The sequence below is a fragment of the Aotus nancymaae genome, unplaced genomic scaffold (genome assembly GCF_030222135.1).
Source record: "Aotus nancymaae isolate 86718 unplaced genomic scaffold, 86718_ANA_hifiasm-v0.15.2.pri h1tg000020l, whole genome shotgun sequence".
In the NCBI taxonomy this organism is placed as follows: Eukaryota; Metazoa; Chordata; class Mammalia; order Primates; family Aotidae; genus Aotus; species Aotus nancymaae.
This window is the reverse complement of record NW_026988432.1, coordinates 31,385,729-31,412,065: the sequence shown is the minus strand read 5'-3', so window position 1 is coordinate 31,412,065 and position 26,337 is coordinate 31,385,729. Positions and strand designations below refer to the sequence as shown.

The 26,337-nt window shown below is 41.5% G+C and overlaps 1 protein-coding gene across 1 annotated transcript in view; it reads right to left on the bottom strand.

The window, feature by feature from the left end:
• Window positions 1–471: 471 nt before the first annotated feature.
• Window positions 472–26,337, bottom strand: part of PSTPIP2 (proline-serine-threonine phosphatase interacting protein 2) — a 92,166-nt gene continuing 66,300 nt past the window's right edge. The window contains exons 6-15 of the mRNA XM_012440789.2: window positions 20,863–20,925; window positions 16,828–16,926; window positions 16,207–16,252; window positions 15,166–15,245; window positions 10,940–11,038; window positions 8,954–9,050; window positions 8,750–8,831; window positions 7,640–7,674; window positions 5,635–5,692; window positions 472–2,389 (exon numbers count right to left, since the gene is read on the bottom strand). Of these exons, the coding sequence (XP_012296212.1) occupies window positions 5,643–5,692; window positions 7,640–7,674; window positions 8,750–8,831; window positions 8,954–9,050; window positions 10,940–11,038; window positions 15,166–15,245; window positions 16,207–16,252; window positions 16,828–16,926; window positions 20,863–20,925 (651 nt within the window). The 3' untranslated portion in view covers window positions 472–2,389; window positions 5,635–5,642. The remainder of the gene's footprint in view (window positions 2,390–5,634; window positions 5,693–7,639; window positions 7,675–8,749; window positions 8,832–8,953; window positions 9,051–10,939; window positions 11,039–15,165; window positions 15,246–16,206; window positions 16,253–16,827; window positions 16,927–20,862; window positions 20,926–26,337) is intronic.

Sequence of the window (26,337 nt, the reverse complement as noted above, 5' to 3'; positions counted from 1 at the left end):
TCTCAGCCTCCCAAGTAGCTTGGATTACAGGCATGCACCACCACACCAGCTATTTTTTTTTTTTAGTAGAGACAGGTTTCACCATGTTAGTCAGGCTGGTCACAAACTCCCGACCTCAAATGATCCACCTGCCTCAGCCTCCAAAAGTGCTGGGATTACAGGTGTGCACCACCACACCTAGCCTTGAACAATTAATTTCAAGGGCGAATCATATTAGAACAAGGAAAATGGAGGGGTAGGAGAGATACACTAGTTGGATCCAACCTAGTCTGAAGGCAGAGATGGTGTCTCCCAGAGGAAGTAACATTGCAGTTGGCCTCTGAAAGATTAATAAAAAGTAGTTTGGCATCATCTCCATTTGGCTTCCCTGACCAGCAGTTTGTCTTTTTGAAGCCTAACAATCACAAATATGGCAAGAGATCAAATAAAGCTTGGAAGAGAGATATGGTCAACACAAAAACACGAAACAAATCCCAAATTACCAAGAACCTTTATTTAACCTATCAAACTAAAAGAGCAATAAAATAAAATTATTTTTCATCCACAAAACAGTTTTACATCAACTACACTGACCAATACAGAGAAAAAGGAAATCCCTGAGGAACTGCCAACAATAAATAATATGCTTAAAAACAGAATGTTCTGAGTGTGAAGGAAAATTTCCTGAGCCCGTTCAGTTTGGGGAAGTTTGGCCCTTTGCAAACTTCAGTTTCTCAAAAGGATATCCAACTGATGCAAGTTTCCTGTCATGACAAGAAGATGTCATGTTCAGCAGCACCTTACATGAAAGGTGGGGAAATAGACCAGGCATGGTGGCTCAGGCCTGTAATCCCAGCACTTTGGGAGGCCAAGGAGGGTAGATCATCTGAGGTCAGGAGTTCGAGACTAACCTGACCAACATGGTGAAACCCCATCTCTACTAAAAATACAAAAACTTAGCATGGTGCAGTGGCGTGTGCCTGTAATCCCAGCTACTTGGGAGGCTGAGGCAGGAGAATCGGTTGAACCCAGGAGGCGGAGGTTACAGTGAGCTGAGATTGTGCCATTGTACTCCAGCCTGGCCAAGAGCAAGACTCCATCTCAAAAAAAAAAAAGAAGAAAAGGTGATGGAATAATCAATCTTCTTTTGATCAATTTGTCCATAATTCTAGAAAAGCTACTGCACAGAGCAGGAGAGGAAACTATTTGCTCTCTGTAATACTGAATAACTGATAGTGCTATTTTAACTTGCCAATAATGAAAAGGTACAATTTCTCACCGTGCACAAATGTTGTGCAAAAGGTACATGACCTTCCTGTTGTTTGTGAGTGAAAAAGGAAGACTCAAATGTTTGTAAAAGTGTAATTTGGACATATTTAAAATTCTGGGGTCTAGCAAGGGAAAGATTCTCTGTGAAGACCCAAAATTGAGGATTGGTTTTGTAACCCTAAAATTATCTCGAGGAATGGAATCAAAATACTGTATTTCATTGATTCTAGAATGTACTTTTTTTCATTCTTTAGCATCTTAAATTCAAATGGGCTTGACCATCAATGATCTGTCACAACTTTATTGGCAACTCCTCGACCCCGCCTTAGTGCAACATAAAATAATGACATGTTTTACAATCAGTGGCTCCTTGAATTAGATTAAATATCATGCTCTGTAGTTCAGTACACACAGTGATCCACATAAAAATAAATCTGATATTTAAACCCTGGTGGTTTTCCCAGTTGAAAAAGTGCTGGCAAAAATATTTGGCATCTTAAATTTCAGCATGAGCATCACAACTTCAGGAAGGGTTAGAAGAATAGTGATGTGGGTTGGGCTTGGGCTCTAGTTTTGGTTCTGTCCCTAATCAGCTGGAAAAACTGTAAGGAAATTAATTTCACACTTCTAGGTTTTGTTTCCTCATCTGTAAAATGAGAAAGTGTGATCAGGTGGCTTCTAAGTCTTACAGCCAAAAAGGAAGGTAATTTAAAATCTTGCACCACTGAGGCTGTGCATCACTGTGGCAACCCCACAGCCAGGCTGCCCAAAGCCAAAGGAGCTACTACTGCAGTCGGTGGCTCAGAATCCTCTGCTGCCACCTCTCTCCTTAAGTGGACACTCTAAATCCAGAAGTGAATTCCATACTTCCCATGTTGAAAAGCTAATTCATTCACAACCTGAGTGACTAACTGGGAAAGAAATAATTCTTCAGAATGGGGCAATTTGTAAACGTCAAAAAACTGCAGAACTCTACTTGCTTAAGTTGTCCTAAATGTCTAACATAAATTTAAAATATCAAAAAATTATAGTAAGGGTTCACTTCAAAGTCTTCGTGACTGACATAACGTGGCTATAGATTCTGCTGCTCTGGGTGCTCTTTCCATGTCATAGAAGCACTAGCCGGAAAAAGCTCTGGTTTCTGAAAGAAAATAACAAAGAAATTTCATTTGAATGAACGGTGCTTGTCAACACTTGCTTCTACCTTGAGAGTATATTCGACAAGAATAAGAGTGCAAGCCAAGGAAAATAAATGGGAGGAATGGGTATTCCAAGCAATGAGAAATGGAATGTGATGATAACGCCATTGCTTTATGGTAAATAATACATACATTTGCATTTTATACATATTTTTAATTTGAAATTTTCAATCTATCTTTACCTAAACATGCTAGAATTAAAAACAGGAATAGCAGCTAAAATCAACAACTACAAAACAAATAACAAATTTCTAAATCTTCCTATTTAATTTTTTTTTTTTTTTTTTTAGACAGAGTCTCGCTGTGTTACTCTGGCTGGAGTGCAGTGGCACAATCTCAGCTCACTGCAGCCTCCGCCTCCCAGGTTCAAGTGATTCTCCTGCCTCAGTCTCCTAGCAGTAGCTAGGATTATAGGCGCCTGCCACCACAACTGGCTAATTTTTGTATCTTTAGTAGAGACAGGGTTTCACTGTGTTGGCCAGGCTGGTCTCAAACTCCTGACCTCAGGTTATCTGCCTGCCTTGGCCTCCCAAAACAGTAGAATTACACGTGTGAGCCACCATGCTGGGACCCTGTTTAAATTTCTATTCCAAAAGTTCATTCAAACTATTTTAATTGTTGTGATAAGCTGCTTAGTACGTTATTCACTACATTAGCTTCCTTCCTTTAAAATTTTCAGTATATGTTGTATACTGAATATGAATGTGTTGTATACTCCCTTCTCTAAAATTTTCTGAAATTGATATATATGTTGAACTTCAACTCATTGAATAGGCACAGACTCCAGTGAACTCCAGTGAAATGATATAACTCATGTGCATGTGTTGGCACTAGCATCTTGCATTCAAACATCACACTCTTAGACTCTGAGGAACTCGAGTTGTTGGGTCAAGTGGTACCATTAAGCTATTAGAATATATTATTTACCCAAACAAGTAAGGACAGAAAAGAAAGTGGTAAAAAATAAACAGAAACACTTAGGACTGCCAATGGCCTGCCCATCATCTACACAGTACTCCAGAGAGCAGGTGCCACCTCTGAAATCCAAGTCATTGATTTACCAGGTTTCCACTCTGCCTCTAACTAGGGCTTTGCCCCTTTCTGTGAGAAAGAGGGAGGCTTATGAAATGAAGAAGAAATGATGATGAATTGCAAAGACTATAATTTATTTGTAGATTTGTAGGTCAGAAAGTTATATATAGTTAGAGAACAGGGTACTTTATGTCTTCAATTTCCATATCTTTTACAGCAAAGTTACTTAAATATATTAAGCAATTTAAGGACTTATGTTCAAATATAATATAAACTAGCTGATTATTTCGTTTTTGTTTTTTTGAGACAGAGTCTTGCTCTATCGCCCAGGCTGGAGTGCAGTGGCGTGATCTCAGCTCACTGCAACTTCCACCTCCCAGGTTCAAGCAATTATCCTCCCTCTGTGTCCCAAGTAGCTGGGGCTATAGATGCCTGCCACCATGACTGGCTAATTTTTTGTATTTTTTTTCATTGTTTTAGTAGAGATGGGGTTTCACCATGTTTGCTAGGCTGGTCTCAAGTGATCCACCTGCCTCAGCCTCCCAAAGTGCTGGGATTACAGGCATGAGCCACTCTTGGGTCATTAGCCCATTATTTTTATGTAATTAGGACAAGTTGGTATCTGCTCTAGATAGCTAGTTGCCTATAAGTCACAAAGTAGGTGTTTTTAGAGGACTGAAAACAAACAATGTTTGATGTGCTCACTTTGGTGGTATGAACACCATAGGAAATCACCCTGGAGCACTGTTAAAACCTGTTTAGGTCCATAAAGGGCAGTATATACAACCAACACCAAACCAGGAAGGGTGAGAGAGAGGCTGTTGCCTTTCTCTGTTGACTTCTGGCATCTCACCCACCCACTGCCTGCCACTTTGTCTTCTGATACTGTTATCCAGGGCATACAACTAACAGGAAATGTGAAGATGTGTAGTTCAGATGTGTAACTCAGTCCATGCTGAGATCAGAAGATGTAAGCAGATCAACTCTCAAAACGGTTTTTGGTCCAAGAAGTAACACATTTTCATTGCAGACAAATTCGAAAACAGGGTAAACAGAAAGGAAAAATACTACCTCTTTAGAAATATATCTCTTCAGACCTTTTCTTTGCTCATGTATACCTATATAATTCTTTTATCCCAAGACAAGCCCATTGGGGTAAAAGAATGATACTTTATGAAGAGTTTCTTTTAGTATCACTACCTTGGCTTCTGAGTTATTTCTTCACATCTGTGAAGAATGATTTTGACTTGGAGAATGTTGCAAGCCCCTGAGTGCCTAAGAAAAAGAGTCACCATGCAGTCATCTTTGCAGCCACAGTTGGCTTAGCAGTGTTCAGTTCTCTTCTAAGAATCCTCGTGGTTTGCTTGTTCAGAGCGTTAATAATCTGCAGGATGATCTCTATGATGACCTTGTGTGCATAGTGAGTGTGGTATCATTTGCACTTCTTTTTATTTGATTTTCCCTCTTTTAGGTGGTGGGGAAGTAAACTAAAGTCTAAATTCCTTTAACAATGAGGATGATGTGTTTTGTTGGTGAGCACTGGCTTAAATGCATGCAGGTGTGTAATAGCTATAAAAGAGCTTAATAAGAGCAGATAAAGAGAGCCAGGCATGGTGGCTTACGCCTGTAATCCCAGCACTTTGGGAGGCTGAGGTGGGCAGAGCACTTGAGGTCAGGAGTTCAAGACCAGCCTGGCCAACATGGTGAAGCCCTGTCTCCACCAAAAATACAAAAAATATTAGCTGGGTGTGGTGGTGTGTGCCTGTAATCCTAGCTACTCAAGAGGCTGAGGTGGGAGGATCACTTGAACCCGGGAGGCGGAGATTGCAGTGAGCCGAAATCACAACACTGCACTCCAGCCTGGGTGACAGAGTGAGACTCTGCCTCAAAATTAAAAAAAAAAAAGTAGATAAAGAGTTACTACAGAATAATCAATGAAGGAAAAATAGCCTCATTCAAATAGGTATGGAAGGGTCTGCAGTCTGCTTCCAGCTGTGGGATCCAGAGAGGCGTCCTGAAGGGACAACATGCTGGCCAGTGTGCCTGCCTATGCAAGGCCTTGCTAGTTTGTGGTGGTACTATAAAGAAGCGTCAAAGCCTTCAATAGCACAATCACCAGTCTACATGCAACTCGATTATGTGAAAAGGTTCTTACCATTGATGTTACTGATAGAGCAAACTGTAGTCATTAACCAAAGCGTAATCGGGATCATCTGCAGAAGGCAGAACACAGAAAACAACAGTAACATCAATTTTTTCATAGTAAGATTGCAGCCCTTTTCAAGCCAGGGCATTCCACTTAGAGATTCTGGTGACTACCCTTTTATAAGGAGAAAATAGATCTGCCAATAAGAACTATAAATGGTAGTCACGACTCCAAACCAGTGGACATTCTGGAAATCACTATTCTGACTCCTTTGCCCTCTTTCAGCCATGCTTAGATGTAGTACCCACAGAAAAATCATCTTTAAAAATAGACAGAAATAGCATCCTACATTACCAAGTGGTAATTATAGAACAACAAGAAATAAAATACCTTAAATCTTCACATTGTTCAAAGATATAATTTCAGCCACTACACTTTTTTCCATCACTAAGTTTTTAGTGAGCTGTTACGTGCAGCGTCAGTTGTCCTCGTCCCTCATTGAAAAGGTTTGGCTTTGTGTCCCCACCTAAATCTCACCTTGAATTGTATCTCCATAATTCCCATGGGAAGGACCTGGTGGGAGATAATCTGAATCATGGGGGCAGTTTCCCCCATACTGTTCTCATGGTAGTGAATAAATCTCACGAGATCTGATGGTTTTATCAGTGGTCTCTGCTTTTGCAACTTCTTCATTTTCTCTTGCTGCCACCATGTAAGAAGTGCCTTTCATCTCCCGCCATGATTCTGAGGCCTTCCCAGCCATGTGGAACTGTAAGTTCAGTTAAGCCTCTTTTTCTTCCCAGTCTCGGGTATATCTTCATCAGTAGCATGAAAACAGACTCATACACTCATTCTCTTGAACATGGATAGGTGTACCTTTTCTTTACTCAAATAATAAATATATGTTGAACACCTACTATGTACTCAGAACTGTGTTAGGTGTTGTGAGTGATACAGAAGACAAAATGTCTGCCCTCTGGATCTTATTATTATCCAAGGCATACAACTAATGAGAACTTGTTTGGAGTAGCTGCAGGGGAATGCAGCTACTAGTATACTTTGACCGAAGACTGGCCCTCCTCGATCAGGAATGGTTGTCCTCTTTGAGCGCATAGCTTCAGGAGGGACATACCTGGACCGGTGAAGGAGGAAAGGGACACCCACCTAGCCAACCACATCAGCTGAATCAATCCTGGCAATGGACGGGCTGACAGATGTCTCAGCCAGATTGCCCTCACATCCCACACAACTAGTAAGTGCTAACATGTGTACTCCTTCCAGAGGAGTTCAAAGAAAGAAAGAGACTACAGTGATGAGCGAAAGGTCTCATTATGGGTAGTGTACAAAATAGATAGTATTAAGTGACATGTTTCTTGACATCCATGCCTTCTATAAATTATATTTCTGTGTAATTCAAGGATAACTATGTCAGTTCTGCTGTTCTCACAGTTCAAGTTGAAATAATCTTTTAGGTAAGATTTGCTTGCAGTAAGTTTCTTTTGGTATTTAAGTAACTGAATTATCTTGGATAAGCTATAAAATAGACCACCAATTATCATATTCCACTCCATGACTAGTAGTGTTATAGTAAGATTCTAATATAGGATCATTCTCTTGGGAATTTGATTCTATTTAATCCTTTCATTTCCTTTATTTCAAAGTTCTAGATATTTAATTAAATATATATATAAGAATTTCTTCCTTTTTTCTTTCTTTATTATTATTATTATTATTATTATTATTGAGACAATCTCACTCTGCCACCCAGGCTGGAGTGCAGTGGTGCAGTCTTGGCTCACTGCAACCTCTGTCTCCCAGGTTCAAACAATTCCCGTGCCTTAGCCTCCTGAGTAGCTGGGAATACAGGCCCAAGCCACCACACCTGGCTAATTTTTGTATTTTAGTGGAGATGGGGTTTCACCATGTTGGCCAGGCTGGTCTCGAACTCCTGCCTTCAAGTGATCCACCTGCCTTTCAATATAAAAATTTCAAAAGACCTTTATTAGTGGCATACCTGGTGAGCTTTTAGGAATTGGGAGGGGTCCTCTCCTGTAAGAAATGAAAACCAAAGTCTTTTAGATAAGTTCTTGTTTTTTTAATAATTTTTTACTTCTTGCTACAAGCCTATTGTACTCTAATCACAACTTGTTTCTGCACTGGACGGTCAAGAAAGCTCACCTGAAGCAAATGATCTGTAGCACTGACCTATGGAAATCTAAGTTGCAGACACTGTATTATACCACAAGGCAGGATGCATAGTGATTAGGAGCACAGAGCCTTATCCCCACAACCTGAACTGGCAGGATTAAAACCTCATCTGTGTGGGAAAGACTTCCTGATTGCCTTGAACATCCACATCCTCAAAAGTAAAATAGGAAGTATAAACAGCTCCTACCTTGTTGTGGGGATTAAGTCAGTTAATTCACACTAACTGTTTTGAACTGTGCCTGGCATGCTTAAATGTTGATAATGATCATGCAATCCTTCCCAGGCACTCCCTGTCTTTAATAAAACTGGACTGAAAATTCAAAAGCTTAGACTGTAAGCTGACTATGTCAAATAAAAATGTCTCTTACCCCAGGATCCTTTCCATGAATGGCAACAAACTTTTTGAGTAAAGGTCTGAGTAGTGAATGATTTAGACTTTGCTGGCCACATACTGTCTCTCTTGCAACTCTACTCAACTTTAGTGGCAAAGCAGTCACATACAAAACCTCAGTGAATGAAGGTGCCTGTGTGCCCATAAAACTTCACAGAGGAACACTACATGTCACAAAATAGTATCCTCTCAACTTTCTTCCAGCCATTTAAAAATGTCAAGACTATTCTTAACTCCCAGGGGCCATAGTTTGCTGACTCCTGCTTTCTACAGGCTGTAAGAAAAGTAAAGGATTCATACATGAATAATAATGATCAAGTTCAAGCATGATATGCTCCTCCCTGAATTATGACTATTAAAATTCACTTAACATTTGTCCTAAAAATGCTATTTCCAAAAAGCAAGCAGCCTCATTAAGCATATGCAGTAGTAGATATGCTCCAGTTCTAACAAATCTTAGAACACTCATGATAACAATGTTTGCAAAAAGTATTTTTCTTCATGTGAAAGGCAGCTGGTTATTACCTTGCCAAATTAGGCCCTGTAGCCTTTCCTGGTGGGGCTGCATTCCTCTGGGGTGAGTAGAAATTCTCATACATGATGGGTGCTAGGAGAGTCACCAAGAAACAGGACATGAAGAGGCAGGCGTCTTTCGTCCTTAAGGACATCTAACAAGAAAGACTAATAGAATTGTGCAAATAACACTCCCCACCCCACCGCCCCATTCACCTGGTGGAATCTGTCCAGTTTTGCGTTGATTCACAAAGTATTCAATGTCCTTCTGAATGCTGCACATTTCTAAACTCTTTCGGACTTTTTCGTACATCTAATAAAAAGAAGGTCAATTAATAGGTAAGGTATGTTGAAGATAATTGTGATACAGCTCCTTAAAAACATGGGTTTGAGGTCGGGTGCAGTGGCTCACACATATAATCCCAGCACTTTGTGGGGCTGAGGCGGCGGTTCACAAGGTCAGGAGTTCGAGACCAGCTTGGCCAACATAGTGAAACCCCTGTCTCTACTAAAAATACAAAAAATTAGCCGGGCGTGGTGGCGGGTGCCTGTAATCCCAGCTACTCAGGAGGCTGAGGCAGGAGAATTGCTTGAACCCGGGAGGCGGAGGTTGCGGTGAGCCGAGATCGTACCATTGCACTACAGCCCAGGAGACAGTGTGAGACTCTATCTCAAAAACAAACAAACAAAAAAGCATGGGTTTGATAAAAAGCTGACTCTTTCAAATTTTCTTGTGAAAGAAAAAAGAACACATTCCAAAGTCCCAGATTCAGATTAGAGCTTTTTCTCTGATGCATATCTGCTATCAATTTCTTAAAGATGACAGAAAAGGTATTTTTATGGCAGGACAAAAACCTTGGCTGAATTTTGTTGTTGTCATTTAGACAGAGTCTCACTACGTCACCTGGACTGGAGTGCAGTGGTGTGATCTTGGCTCACTGCACCCTCCGCCTCCCGGGTTCAAGTGAGTCTCCTATCTCGGACCCCTGAGTAGCTGGGATTACAGGCAAGCGCCACCACGCCCGGCTAATTTTTGTATTTTTAGTAGAGACAGATTTCACTCTGTTGGCCAGGCTGGTCTTGAACTCTTGACCTCAGGTGATTTGCCCACCTCGGCCTTCTAAAGTGTTGAGATTACAAGCGTGAGCCACCATGCCCCGCCTTGGCTGAAATTTTTTTAAAATACTGATGGAACCAAAAACTAGATATCAAGTCCTGTGGCACAAGACCAATGCCACACACATATGCAAAGACAATTACTTAAAGAGTTTTTCATTCAATCCTATTGATTTTCTGGGTGTTTAGTTGTTCTTCTAAAGTGAATGTCTCATCTGGAGCAGCTACACCTTAGTAAAGAAGGTTGTAATAACTTGATTTGATGCCTCTGAGACCTGGGGAGCCCATTACCAATGCTGTGTACAGGTTAAGCCCGGATAACGGACCAGGGAATGTTGTTGAGGTAAGTCTGGGCCCTGAAGCAATCATTAGCCTGGGCAAGGGTCAATCTCCTAGTACTTGGTGCTGTCCTGGAGTGACCCCATTCCAAAATGAAGCTGTGTCTGGGATGCACATACATGTTGTAACATCTGTCTTTTATACATGAAACTCTATTTGGGTTCTATCTGCTCTCCTGCCCCAACTCTGAATTTTCTTTTGTGCCCTAACTCTGAATTAATTTCTTTTCTTTTCTTTTTTTTTTTTTGAAGTCTTGCTCTGTCACCCAGGCTGGAGTGCAATGGTGCAATCTCAGCTCACTGTAGCCTCCGCCTCCTAGGTTCAAACAATTCTACCACCTCAGCCTCCCAAGTGGCTGGGATTACAGGGGTGCACGACCATGCCCTGATAATTTTTGCATTTTTAGTAGAGACGGGGTTTCACCATGTTGGCCAGGCTGGTCTCGAACTCCTGACCTCAGGTGATCCACCAGCCTCAGCCTCCCAAAGTTCTGGGATTACAGAAGTGAGTCATCGCTCCCAGCCGTGAATCTCTTAATGAGAAAATCATGGTGGCAAATGAGCCAAGAGTCATGTTGGTCACATGTTATCTGGGTCCTTCTAGCAACTCACTGTATGGCCTTAGGCAAGTCACCTTACCTGACCAGGGGTGAAGTAGGGGTGGTGAACCAATCAACATCTACAGTTCCTCCTACTCTAAAGTATCCAACATGCACAGGACAATCCTCAGTGGATGCCTCTGACTTACTTCATCACTGGTGACACATTGTTGTGACAGCTGATTCACATGTAACCACAATGCATTCCGGAAGAAGTTTATTCGTTCACATTCTTGAGCCTCAAACACCTACAGAAAAATAGCTACATGTACATAGATATGCAAGGAAAGGGGCCGTTCATTTAGGCTGCCTGTGATTTAAGAAACAGTGTCAACCTTCAGTTATCTGTAAACTTATTGTCCAATTTAGAAGACTTCTCCCCTACCACTGAGGATGCTCATAAACTCATACCACAAAGAATCCAAACAAGTCCTAAAATCATAGTAACACACACAGGCTTGGAAATAGTTTTGATGGTTAAAAAATAATGATGATCCCAGATACCAATGTTCTAATTGAGTTCTTACTGACATTTCCATCTATCTAACATCATCTCTACCTGAGCAGCCTGCCAGAGCCTCAGATTCAAAATGCTGCCCCTTCCACCCTGGGATGAATGCTTTTGACTGGCAAGATGGTCATAACTGTTGATGCTGGTTGATGAGTACATGGGAAGCTGTGCATTCGTCTTCTATCTTTGTGTATGTTTAATTGTTTTTCCTTAATAAAAAGGTTAAAATAAAAGTCATTGCCTGAGATATAGTTTTTTGGAAATAAACAAATATCACCTTTAGAAAAATTAAGTTATTCTACAAAGCACATAGTATTCTATTCAACAGTGGTATATCAACAGTGATATATCAGTGTATTTTAAAAATCTTGAATACCATAGTTATTTTTAACAATGAATGAATTTTATATACCACAGCCTTTTTTCCACTCTATGAGGAGAAAGGGGTGGGGACAGGCATGGCTACAAGTAGTTCTCATACTTGAATTCACATCAGAATCACTTGGAAGGTTTATAAGCATGGAGATTGCTGGGCTCTACCCCCACAGTTTCTGATTCAATTTTATATACAATACTATAGATTTTATTCAAAACCATAAAATTTTGAATGCCTTTTAAAGTTTGCTACATTTTAAAACTTGTTATAAAATAAAACTTCAAACATATACAAGAATAGAGAGGTACAGACAGTATGATGAATCTCTATGTGCTCATCACCAGTTAAACATTTATCAGCTCACAACCAATTCTGTTTTATCTATATCTCTACCATCTGACCCTATTCTCTGGAGTATTTTGAAGTAAATGCATTATTTCACTTCCAAATTTTTAATATCTACATAACATAGTATAATAATTTAATAGTATTACATTCTTTTCATTATGGAATATTTCATATAGAATCAGAGAGCAGTATAGTAAATACCTACATACCAACTACCTAGCTTTGTGAAAAACTTTGGCCACATTTGTTTCAGATTCTGTAAAACCCCCTGTGTGATTTACCCAGTTTCTATCACCTTCCTCCTTCCCCAGATAGCCATTATTCTGAATTGTATCATTCCTATGCAGTTTTTTTAGTGAGGAAGGGGTTGTTTCATTGTTTTGTTTTGTTTTATTTTTTATTTTGTTTTGTTTTGAGACAGGGTCTCACTATGTCACCCAGGCTGGAGCGCTCATGGTGCACTCATGGTTCACTGTAGCCTCAAACTCACAGGCTCAAGCAATTCTCCTGCCAGGCCAGGCTCTCCAAAGGTAATTACAGGTTCCCAAGTAGCCTCTGCCACCATGCCCAGCTAATTTTTGTATTTCTTTTTAGAGACAAAATTTTGCTGTGTTGCCCAGGCTGGTCTCGAACTCCTGAGCTCAAGCAATCCGCCCGCAAAGCCTCCAAAAGGTCTGGGATTACAGGCATCAGCCACCCCACCCAGACTTTATGCAGGTTTTTACACTATATATGTATCCATAAAACATATATGATATTGATTTACATGTTTTTAAAATCTTATTTTAAAATGGCCTCATTCCAGGCTTTCCACTAAGAGTGTGGAATTAAAGAGGTAAAACAGAAAACAGTGTTTTAAGAGAAGCATAATGAACCACAGTATCAGATAACAAAGACAGGTCAAATAAGATTAGAAACTGCAAAGCCCCACTGGCCCTTGTATCAAGGGATTGCTGGTGCCCTCCAAGAGAGCAGCTGCAGGGAAGCAAATCCCATATGGCACAGGCTGGGGCAGACAGGATAAAATGGACTTGGAGACAACTCCTTCAAAAAGCGTGGCTGTGAAGAAGGGTGGAGTTAGTAGGGGTCATAGATAGAAAGCAAGAACTGCTGGTTTTGTTTTTTGCTTTTTTTTTTTTTTTTTTGAGAAGGAGTCTCACTCTGTTGCCCAGGCTAGAGTGCAGTGGCACAATCTACGCTCACTGCAAACTCCAACTCCCAGGTTCAAGTGATTCTCCCACCTCAGCCTCCCAAGTAGCTGAGATTACAGGTGCCACCACCACGCCTGACTAATTTTTATATTTTTAATAGAGACAGGGTTTCACTATGTTGGCCAGGCTGGTCTTGAACTCCTGACCTCAGGTGATCTGCCTACCTTGGCCTCCCAAAGTGCTGGGATTACAGGCGTGAGCCACTGTGCCCAGCCAAACTGGTGAGTTTTTAAGCTAGGAGAGAGCTGAGTCTGTGTACAAGAAAACAGAAATTCACAAGTTCTGTATGCCCAAGAAGGTGGGGAAAGGCTAGCTGAATGAGAAAGACCTTGAATGAGGAATAGCCCCTTTTCCATGCAAAGAGGGAAAAAGGAGTGGGGCAAGCGTGTCTGTCAATGATTCTCATACTTGAATTCGCATCAGAATCACTTGGAAGGCTTATAAACACAGAGATTGCTGGGCTCTACCCCCAGAGTTTCTGATTCAGTAGCTCTGGGGTTGGTCTGATAACCTGCATTTCTAACAAGTTCCCAGATGATGCTGATGCTAACGGTCACAGGACCTCACTTTGAGAACCACTGGAAGAAAATGTGTAGGCAGGGTGACAGAAACTTAAGTTGCTTTGAAAAGCTTCCAAGTTATGTTTTTTTAATTTTCTCTTGGAAATTGTGAGGTCATTTGCAGCAAATGCAGGGGAGCAATGGTAAAATTGAAGGTATGAGGATAGTTAAAAAATAAAACCTCCAGCCAGGCACAGTGGCTCATGCCTCTAATCCCAACAACTCAGGAGGCCAAGGTGGAAGGATTGCTTGAGACCAGCCTGGGCAACACAGCAAGACCCTGTCTCTTTAAAAAATAAAATAAATAATAAATAATTAACAAGGCATGGTGGTGCACACCTGTAGTCCCATCTACTTCATTTAAGTTCAGCAGTTTAAGGCTGCAGTGAGCTCTGATCATGCCACTGCACTCCAGTCTGGGTGATAGAGTGAGACCCAGACTCAAACAAAAACTAAACAAACCTCCAAAGCCTGCTTACTTGCTGTCAGCATTCCCTTTAGAACCTGTCGAGTACAGGCCAGGCTCTCCAAAGGTAATTACTTAATCAGCCATTCCCTGATTCAGCTATTCTATGCCTGTGCTAACCCAACATTAGACTAAAGCTTTGAAGAGTTGGACAGCATGGCCAGGATGGGAACAAGGCAAACAAGGTTTGGGAAAAACTATTCCAGTTCCTTCCATTCTTCACTTAGATTTCTGATTTCTTTCTTTTTTTTTTTTTTCTGGAGACAGAGTCTTGCTCTGTCGCCCAGGCTGGAGTGCAATGGCACAATTTCAGCTCACTGCAACCTCCCCCTCCCGGGTTCAAGAAATTCTTCTGCCTCAGACTCTCGAGTAGCTGGGATTACAGGTGTGTGCCACCATGCCGGGCTAATTTTTGTATTTTTAGTAGAGATGGGGTTTCACCATGTTGGTCAGGCTGATCTTGAACTCCTGACCTCAGGTAATCCACCCGCCTTGGCCTGCCAAAGTGCTGGGATTACAGGCGTGAGCCACCAGGTCCAGCCAAATTTTTGCTTTCTAATTTGCCCTCAAGCTCTGTAACTCTCTGAGAATCGGGACAGATCATTTCTACAAAAGTAGACTCTCCAGGTTCTGGGCTTGAACTCCTGACCTCAGGTAATCCACCCGCCTTGGCCTGCCAAAGTGCTGGGATTACAGGCGTGAGCCACCAGGTCCAGCCAAATTTTTGCTTTCTAATTTGCCCTCAAGCTCTGTAACTCTCTGAGAATCGGGACAGATCATTTCTACAAAAGTAGACTCTCCAGGTTCTGGGCAGACAACTCACCCCCTACTCCCTACCCTCCCATCTCCCATCCTCCTCACCCCCATCCCCCCGCAGCAGCTTCTGGGTTACCCTCGGCGTACCTCACAGGCCTTGATGTGCTCACTCTGCCACTCTTCTCGGACCTTATCCAGGGTGCTGACATGCAGCATGTATGCTTTGTCTGAAATAGAAGGGAGAGACCTGGGTCAGAAACTAGACAGGAAGGTGGCTCCCAAATACATCCACAGGCTCATCTGAGATGGCAACAGAAACTCATTCGAGTTGTGCTGAGCTTACAAGGCCCCCAGGACTCTGAGCATTGGGAGTTATTGCATCTCTCACCCTCATCATATTTTGTGAAGCAGGCAAAGGAGGGTATCACTTTCTTTTTAAACACTGGACCAAACATTGAAAAAGAAATGTTCTAAGGAAGGAGAAGTGAAAGCTGATAAGAAACCTCAGCCAGAGTTTTCTTTGTCTCATTCCACCTCAACATTTCCCATCACTTTTCATTTTCAGAATTGTCTGATGAAGGATGCAGAGAAGAGAACTACCCTGGGCCCTAAAGGGGCACAAAGTCACTTTAGTTTCTAATTTAGAAGATCTTACATAACCACAGTTATGAGGGATATTTCCTGCAAGATATTCTGAAAATTAAAAACTTTTGCAAATGCCTGGTTTGGGTCTTAGATTTCAGTGATAATAAGGCCTCGAAGCTTGGCTGTTTCACAATAGATAAGGGCTACCAGGGCTGAAATGGGCTTTTACGTAGATGCCCCAGTATATCAGAGGAAGCACCTGATTACAAAGCCGCTATCACATGACTCCACCGCCACCACTCATTCCCATGTAAGGCAGCAAGATCTAACCAGACAGCGGCCAGAAACGGCCGCCTCATAGCTTCCTCCCACCTTCTGGGATTCTAATACACCCTCCCTTCCTCTCTCCTCTTCTTTCCTTTCCTCCCTTCCTTCCTCTCTCCCTTCTTTCCTCCCTTTCCCCGCCTGATATCTCGCTAATTCTGCTGTATATCCATATGTGCTCTCTTTAAGGTATATAAAACTCCCTTTCTCAGGGGCACATTTACAATAATGTAAACCCCGCCAGCAACCCTCCCCCATTCGTAGGAACTACCTCCTCACCTGAGTCCTCAACTGCAGTTTTTGAAGTTGCCAGTTTCACAAAAAGCTGTGAAAACAAACAAATAAAAAAAGAGCAAGTGTTGAGGAATGCTAGGCAAAACAAATTGAAAAGCAGTAACTATGGAGAAACCAGCTCTAGTGCAAGTCCTGTGTACGTTTCCCTCGTGAGCAAATCATTCAACGTGCCCTGCAATCTTACCCATCTTGGAAAATATCCATAAAGCATCTTGCCTAGTGTCTTCCTAAAGACACACTCCACCCTCTGGTTGCAGAAATCTTATATCTAGATTTTACAAAGTTAAATTTGTAATCCACCCAAGCAAAAGGCAGCCTGACTACAAAGAATACATGAGCTGAGTCTTTTAAGAAAAATGAAAAAAACTGTGAAACTCCTCCAACCTCTTATCACCCCCACTCCTTCCTTCATGACCATGCTTCTATCGCTCTTGCCCCAAACCCAAAAATGTGGCAGTGGTTTTTCAGGTTCAGAAGACCCTAAAACGTGAAGGAAGATACTCCTGGGTTTAGGGTACAGGTTCACTTCTTATGAAGATTCATAATTGGCTCTAGCCTGATGGAGGTAAATCTCGCATTTTTCAGGTTGTCAGCCCTCCCAGGTACCTTTTCCTGTTGCTTCTGGTTTACCAGGTTGGCACTCCGGTTGACGGCCTGTTCTGCCTCATCTTTGTCCCGGCATTTCTGCTCATAGTTCTTCTTTGCCTTTGCCATTATGAATAAAGAGGACCAAAACAAATGAGCTGAATGTAACTCTGAAATGCAGCCCCCTTGGTGCAGGAAGTCCAGCATGGACAGGGCCCTCTGATTACCACTCTGATTGTCACTAAGCCATGGGCTCCCAGAGGGCAAATGCTCTTTCTTATCAATCTTTGAAAGCTCACCCTCTCTCTCTAGCCCTTTTTCAAATTATGTAATAGTGGCAACCTGATCAAGGAAGTAATAACTCCTATTTGGCAACACAAAATACATGAGCTTTAAAAATGAACTGATACAAAAGATGGAATTTGAAATAGACAAAATTAAGGCCGGGCACCATGGCTCATGCCGATAATTCCAACACTTTCAGAGGCTGAGGTGCGTAGATTGCTTGAACTCGGGAGTTCAAGACTGGCCTGGGCAATGTGATGAAACCCCATCTCTACAAAAAATACAAAACTTAGCTAGGCATGGTGGCACACACCTGTGGTCCCAGCTACTTGGGAGGCTGAGCTAGGAGGGTCGCTTGTAGTAGACACGGGGTTTCACTACGTTGGCCAGGCTGGTCTCAAACTCCTGACTTCAGGTGACCTGTTCACCTCAGCCTCCCAAAAGTGCTGGGATTACAAGCTTGAGCCACTATGCCCAGTTACACAATTTTATAAATGTATTTAATACCACTCAATTGAACACTTACAGTGGTTACAATGGGAGAAAATATGCAAATTATTCATCAGAGACTGACAATCCAGAATACACAAGAAACTCAAACAACTCAACAGCAAAGAAAAAAACAAACAATTGGATTTAAAAATGGGCAATGGATCTGAGTAGACATTTCTCAAAAGAAGACATACAACTGGTAAACAAATATATTTTTTAATGCTCAACATCACTAATCATCAGAGATCTACAACTCAAAACCAAACCACAATGAGATACCATCTCACCCCAGTTAGGATGGCTGTTATCAAAAAGACAAAAAATAACAAATGTTGACAAGGATTTAGAGATAAAGGAGCTCTTCACACCGTTGGTGGGAATGTCAATTAGTACAGCCACTATGAAGAACCATATGGAGATTTCTCAAAACACTATAAATAGAACTACTATATGATCTAGCAGTCCCACTACCAGGTATTTAACCCAAGGAAAGGAAATCAGTATATCAAAGGGATACTTGCACCCCCATGTTTATTGAAGCACTATTTGCAGTAGACAAATGTGGAATCAGCCTAAATGTACATCAACAGATAAATAGATAAAAAAAAAAAATGGCATATATACACAATGGAATACTATTCCACCATAAAAAGAATGAAATCCTGTCATCAGTAGCAACATGGATAAGCCTGGAAGACATTATGTTAAGCGAAGTAAATCAGGCACAGATAGATAAATACCACATGTTCTCATTCATATGTAGGAGCAAAAAAATAATTGAACTTATAGAAGTAGACAGTAGAATTACGGTATCAGAAGTTGGGACAGGGATGAGGGAAGTGGGGGGAATTTGGTTAACAGACACGAAATTATGGCTAGACAGGAGAAATGCCTTTTGGTGATCTGAAGCGCTATATGGTGAAAATGGTTAACCATTTGATGTAATTTATTTTGTATTTTCCAAAAGCTAGAAGAGAGGATATTAAATATTCACAATACAAAGAAATGATAAATGTTTGAGGTGGTGATTATGTTAATTACCCTGATTTGATCATTACGCATTATATACACATAATGAAATATCATTCTGTATCTCATAAATTTGTACAATTATTACATGTCAACTAAAAAAAGAAAAAAATGAGATAACTAGAATTAAAGTTTTTTAAATAATAGAGATGGTAAATGTTATATGTATTTTATTACAATTTTTAAAAATTAGATTTTAAAATGACAGGGAAATCAAGACATTTTCAGTTGAAATAATTAAGAGTATTTGTCACTTGCAGGTCTCTCCTGAAGTGACAGGAAGTTCTGAACAAAAGGAAACTAAGAAACCCTGGAATATTTGAAGGAAAAAACAAACATGGCAAGCAAAAAAAAGAAGGGACAAATATAATAATCTTTCTTTCTTCTCTGAATTTTCTAAATTATTTTTGACAGTTGAAGCAAAAATTATAACACTGATATGGGTGATAATGGCTCTACAGATGTGTAAAAGAAATAGGTAAGAAAGTTATATACTTATATGGAGTCATATATGTTCACATATATGTGTGTGTGTGTGTGTGTGTATATATATATATATATATATCTTTTTTTTTTTTTTTTGAGATGTAGTCCTGCTCTGTCACCCAAGTTGGAGGGCAGTGGTGCAATCTCGGCCCACTGCAACCTCTGCCTCCTCGGTTCAAGCAATTCTCTTGCCTCAGTCACCCAAATAACTGGGATTACAGGCACATGCCACCATGTATTTTTAGTAGAGATGGGGTTTTACCACATTGGCCAGGTCGGCCTCGAACTCCTGCCTTCAGGTGATCCGCCCGCCTCAGCCTCCCAAAGTGCTGGGATTACAAGAGTGAGCCACCGTAACCGGCCGGAAAGTTCTATTTTGATAAGCCTTTCTCTTTAATTATAAAAAAGCTTGCCCCAGATTGTTTAAAATATAAAAGGTCTGGGAAAAGTCATCTATCAACCAACACAATTTCTGTATTACACTGACATCATTCCCTATTTATCAATTGCTTTTGAGGGATTTCTGCATCAAAGAGAAAAAGAATGCAGCAGAACAGATTACATATGCTATCAACACTGGTGACACTTCCCTATTACGTCCTACCCATAGAATGTCATGATGATACTTCTGTATCAAGATGGAGTCATCTATGTTCTAATAACAGAGTTTGTTGTATCCAGAGTCAACAGATTCATAAAAGCTAGAGAGAGATTTCTAGCAACTTGTCTGATCTCTGTCTTGCCAAGCATTTTTTAAATAAATTACTTAAAGGAAAGGTTTTTATAATTTTCAGATATCTTAAGACAGAAAGGGATCATTCAATAAAATAGGTAAGCAATCAAGATTCAAAATAGTAACAAGGTAAAATTGCAAATTCAACAAGATAAAGGGTATTGTACACTTCATATGCTTTCGTATCTTGGCCTAAAATATTTAAACTGACTTGCTATATTTTCCCAGGTTACCAGGAAGATAACCCCATTATATTTCCACTATCTAGTGTCACTTTCAATCTTTCCAAGGCCTTAAAAAAAGAGAAACCTTATATGTTGTTGGTGGGAGTGTAAATTAGTTCAACCATTGTGGAAAGCAGTATGGAGATTCCTCAAAGATCTATAAGTAGAACTACCATTTGACCCAGCAATCCCATTACTGGGTATAGACCCAGAGGAATATAAAGCATTCTACCATAAAGACACATGCACATTAATGTTTACTGCAGCACTGTTCACAATAGCAAAGACACGGAATCAACCTAAATGCCCATCAATGACAGTCTGGATAAAGAATATGTGGTACATATACAGCATGGAATACTATGCAGCCATAAAAAAGGATGAAATCATGTCTTTTGAGGAAACATGGATAGAGCTGGAGGCTATCATCCTTAGCAAACTAACGCAGACACAGAAAACCAAATACCATGTGTTCTCACTTAAAAGTGAAAGCTAAATGATAAGAACTTATGAATATAAAAAAGGAAATAACAGACACTGGGTTCTCCTTGAGAGGAAGGGTGAGAGGAGGAAGAGGAGCAGAAAAGATAACTACTGGGTGCTGACCTTAATCTCTGGGTTATGCAATAATATGCATAACAACAAAAAAGAAAACCCAAACCATTTAAGGCTGTTTTCTCTAAGGCACTGTACTAATAAATAATAACATTTTTGAAATGTTATTTGAGTAGCAATATGCTCATACACAGCACAGGATTTCAGAAAATGTCACCATTATCCCAAAAAAGACAATAAAATGTGACTCACATCCATGGTTTTCTTGAATTGCAAGCTCTTTTGTTTATGGATGGCATCCATTACAAGCTCTGTCTGTAAAGAGATCATAAGCACTATTAATAAAAACAGAAATCATTATCAGTACCAGCTTATCTTGAGGGTTAAGTGTTCAAAATGATTACCCACATTTCACAAACTTCAGAAAAGAGAGACCAAACAATTAGCCCAAAGTCTTATTCTTAGCTAATAGTGAGGCCCATCTTTGAACTTATGCAGTCAAACACCAAAGCCTGAACTTTCAGACACCTTGGAGGCTCACTGATCACCTTAGAGCAGTCTCGTCATACAATCTGGACTCAAGGAACTTTGGTTTCAAAAAGGAATTTTAAAACTTTTGTTAAAGTGCCATTTACATTTTAAAGGGGGTCTTTGTTCTGTAAGTATACATCACCCCAGTTAAATTCAGTACTTGTAAACATTCGCTTCTGCAGCCCATCAGTGACACATCCATGACCATCAGGGTGCCCGGTCAATATGAAGAAAACAAGAGTTTGTAGGACAACTAAAAGAAGGTGTTCTTCTACTCTTTTATTTATTTATTTTTAAGACAGTCTCACTCTGTCACCTAGGCTGGAATGCAATGACGTGATCTCAGTTGACTGCAATCTCCAACTCCCGGGTTCAAGTGATTCTCTTGCTTCAATTCAGCCTCCCAAGTAGCTAAGACTACAGGCCTGTACCACCACACCCGGCTAATTTTTGTATTTTTAGTAGAGACGGGGTTTCACCATGTTAGCCAGGCTGGTCTCGAACTCCCGACATCAGGTGATCCACCCGCCTTGGCCTCCCAAAGTGCTGGGATTATAGGCGTGAGCCACCTCGCCTGACCCTGCTACTCTTTATACCCCATCCAAGTGAGGTAAATGCCTCACTTGGGAGTAAACTCTATATTGTGGCTGTGATGTTAATACTTTGTTAGCCTAAATAATGGTGTTAATAATAAAGATGTACTTCCCAGACATCATCATAGTAGCTTCCATTTATCAAGCATTTACAAGTTAAGCAGTTTTCATGCATCACAACCGTGTGAGTACTATCATTCCCATTTTCCTGATGGTACTGAAGTTGATTAGCGAACCCCAAAGTTACACAATCAGCAAGTAATAGCTGAAATTTGAACCCAGGAACCCTGACTCCAGTGCCCTTGTTTCTCATTATTACTCTAGATTCTCATTATCCTTATGATAGCTCTATAAAACCAAACTGTAAACAACTAAAAGATGCAATAATTCAAGATGAGCAATGACACTTTGTGCAAAAATGATACAATATTGAAAATAAAATTCAAATGTAGTTCCTTCCAGACACACAAAACTTAAGTTTTTGTCTGCTGCCATAACGCACAAACATTGTTAGATGAATTTTGAAGATCTCTGGATGGAATGTTGAGAATAGTCTCACTTCAAATATGAGCTTTGTGGAGTATATGAAATTCCCTTGGAGGAGCCTCAAAGGAGCCCTCAGAGAATCCAGCAGTCATCTTCCAGTCCAGGTGAAAGTGAGGTGCCAGGAGCTGGTCATTCGCCTGTTAATGGCGAAGAGAATAGAGACACAGAGAACAGACAAAGTTCCGAGAGGATCCTGACATGGAAAGACACATGGCAAAGCCCTGGCACTGCAGGCAGGAACCCGCGGTCCACATGTATGACTGTGGCCCTCTGCCAGGAGGAGAAGCTGGGTTTATTTATTTAATAATGGTTCCCAATTTTCCCAGGCTACACAGAGCAGCTCGGTTAGCAATGTTGGTCTATTCCAAGATCTTTTCTAGACTGGATATACATACGGCCACTCTTGCAGTGAGGAGCTGCTACTATATTATATTTTGTGGCCCCAGCTAGGCCATCTTACCTGTGAGTTCTACGTAACACTTGCTTCAAGCACCTCTCAGGTGGCTGCAACATTCTACCACCAGCCAAGCCTGTTCACCCCCTATCATTCCTCCCTCTGCCTTCATGGATTTCTGGCCTTTGAAACTTGGCAGGAATCTAGAAAGCACCCATCCACCTCCCTAACCTGACAGGCATGGACCCTGGGGCCCAAGAGGTGGGATGCTTTGCTCAAGGTCACTCATGAGTTGTGGCAGAGACATCAGGTCCAGCTCTGTCTGTTACACTACCTGGATTTATGCGTCCTTGTGTCCATGTTCACTTATAGGGTGATCTATTTGTGGTGAACCCAGTGAGCCAAAGGTGCCCTTTCAGAGCTCCTCAGGGTAGTGTCTCTTCTGGGACTCAGACTTTCTGCTCAGACCAAATCCAATGGAAATGTGATTGTGTTTTATTGCTGGTAACACAGAGGAATGCAAAAACACAGTCATCTCTGCCATAGGGTGGGGAAAAGCAAGAGGAGGGGAAAGGAAGAAGAGATTTGCAAGTGAGCCCTATAACACTGAGAGGAATTATTAGAATAGCTGCTTCATGGCCCGTTTTTCTGTCTACTCACACTCAAGCTGTATTCTATTTTTTATTTTTATTTTTTATTTTTTTGAGACAGAGTCTCACTCTGTTGCCCAGGCTGAAGTACAGTGGCATGATCTCTGCCTACCCCCAACCCTGGGTTCAAGTGAGTCTCCTGCCTCAGCTTCCCAAGTAGCTGGGATTACAGGCGTGTGCCATCACACCTGGATAATTTTCATATTTTTAATAGAGATGGGGTTTTGCCATGTTTGCCAGGCTGGTTTCAAACTCCTGACCTCAAGTGATCCACTCACCTCAGCAAATTGCTAGGATTACAGTCATGAGCCACCATGCCCAGCCTTAAGCTGTATTCTAAAAACTGGAAGCATAGCCTTTGAAACCACAGAGGTTCCTCTGTTTGGAGATAGCTTTCCACACAGGCAGCACAAAACTCTCCCATGACCATCCTGATCTTAGCTGAGGTGACAAAACCATATGAGCACCAAAGGATAGAGCAACTGATCATGTGTTGTCATTGTCACACTAAGGACATTTATGGACTGGGGAAGAAACCTCATGGACCCTCAAGCATCAAGATCACTAAGAATGGCTCCTAAGACCCCTCCCTACCCTGAAAACCCCCTGGGTGAGAGTCTCACTCCTCTATACAGCCTTTCACCCCACTGGTTTTAGCATCAATTTCCTTCTTCCAGGAGGTTTTCCCTAGCCCCCAGATGACATTAAGTGTCCCCACTGTGTGTTCAGACGGCATCTTCTTCTCCTGCATCATGCAAGGCACATCACACTTTACCATGATTCCTGGGTCAGGTCTGTCTGTCCGGCCCTGCCCTCGTGCTTAGTGAGAGAAGGATGACTGTGTGTATGTCTTGGTCACCATCTTCATAAAACATTAGTTTCGAGGGAGCACACCTTGAACTTCTGACCAGCCCTTCCAGGACCTGTACCTCCTGCACCCTCATTTACTTAAATAAATTAAAAAAAAAAACCGATAGCTTTCCTTAAGTAGAAATGGCTTAACTTCCAAGAAGTGAAAGACCAAAGCATGGGTCTGACCAGTGAAAAATGAGAAGTTAGCATTGGCACATGTCTCCCAAAGTTTTATAATTTTGTTTAAAAAAAAAAAAAAAAAAAAAAAAAAAACTAGCTAAATACGGAAGTAGTAAAACCCAGAGTTCATTTTGACATAAGTTAATTACAATTTTATTAATAAACTTTGGATTTCTCAAAGAAAGTTTTGCAGGTTTTTCCCACTGTAGAGTGCACACAGAATAAACGGAACTTAGAGGGCGGCAGGGGACTGAGCACAGGCAACTTACACTATTGCTTCACAGAGTTCAGAGCAGGTTCTTCTAGCTTAAAATAATTTGGTCTCTGTAGCTTATTAGGATGAGGAAGTTTCAGAAGTCTTGCAAAATTAACAAAACTCTCCATGAAAGGACTAGGGCTACCAAGGGCACTTAAAACATGCAAGAAAATGATTCTCCTCTCCTCTGAGGGGAAATCACGTGTGCATAGACTCTGGTTGTCTAAGACGTTTTTAATTCTGAAAAATTGTAATTCCCCTAGAGAGGCAGGCAATCCTGGCTATGTCAGCCATAAGGGTCTGACCAGCCAGTGGGTTTAATATGCATGCATGCAATTTCTGCTCTGAAAAAGGATTCAGGTCAGAGGCACTCCTCTGACCTGAGAAATCAAGCTTTAGAGTATGTCAAAGCACTTGACAGGATATTCCCATGTTCATTTCCATCCTTCCTTCCTGGCAAAAGGCACAGCACGATTGTGAGATGGAGGAGGCAGTAGTGGGCTGAAAGCAGCTGGTGAAACAGCAGTAGGGGCAAGGCAGGCAGGCTCTTAGGATGCTGCCACCCACCGTAGATGCCAGTGGCTGCCGGGGAAGATGGACCTAGACTCCAACTTACAGCCACAGGCAAAGTTGCTGAGACTGAGGTCAGGATAGAATCAGCCTTAACAGCAGGCTTTTGTCTGATACGCTCATTGCAGACAGCAAGCTCAGGCTTGGGATAAGGAAAGGTTTCCAATGGGACCCCCGGGAAGGGTGAAAGAGGTCACCAAAAGTCATGCAGAGCTGTGCCGTGAGACCAGGGTAGACATCTTTGGCTGCCAGATAGAGAAAAGCTGGTCTCCCATGTGAGACCTGGGTTCCAGTCTTAAAGACTATTCACAGAAAAAAATTCCTTAAGAGCCCTATATGGCTTCAGGGTCAGCCTGAATATCCAGTCTTTCAGGAACAAAATAGAAGAAAATGGAGTTGGCCAGGCACAGCGGCTGACGCCTATAATTCCAGCACTTTGGGAGGCCAAGGCGGGCCGATCACCTGGAGTTTGAGACCAGCCTGGGTAATACGGTGAAACCTTGTTTCTACTAAAAATACAAAAAAATTAGCCAGGCGTGGTGGTGCGCGCCTGTAATCCCAGCTACTCGGGAGGCTGAGAGAGGAGAATTGCTTGAACCCAGGATGCAGAGGTTGCAGTGAGCAAAGATGGTGCCATTGCACTCCAACTGGGGCAACAAGAGCAAAACTCCATCTCAAAAAAAAAAAAGAGAGAGAGAATAGAGTTGTGGGTAGTCTAGTCTAATACCTTGATATAAGCCTGGACTTCTTTTCTTGATCCCAAACATTTGCCAGTTTTATTAACTCTTGTTCACCCTACTTCTTCCATGTAGTTGGTCACAGTAAATCCCATGAATCAAAAAGAGCCTATGTATAGCTGCTTTGAAGACAAAAGGACTTGGAATTCCCAGGGCTTCAGTTTTCCCATTTGTACAGTAGGGTAGTTGGACTACATTATGGTCTTCAGGGGGAGTGGGAGTCTCTTCCATACTTCTCCCTTCCCTTATTGCCTTGTTCAGGATGAGGAGTGTGCCTTGGGAGCCCTCCAGCTGGGATGTTCTAGATTCTATTGAAGTCAGAGGGTTCCCCCTTTCCATTCATAGTCTGAATAGTGGCAGCAGATCTGAAAAGAGGAGGAATGCAAGCTGGACCCCTGAGTCCTACAAGAACTTTAAA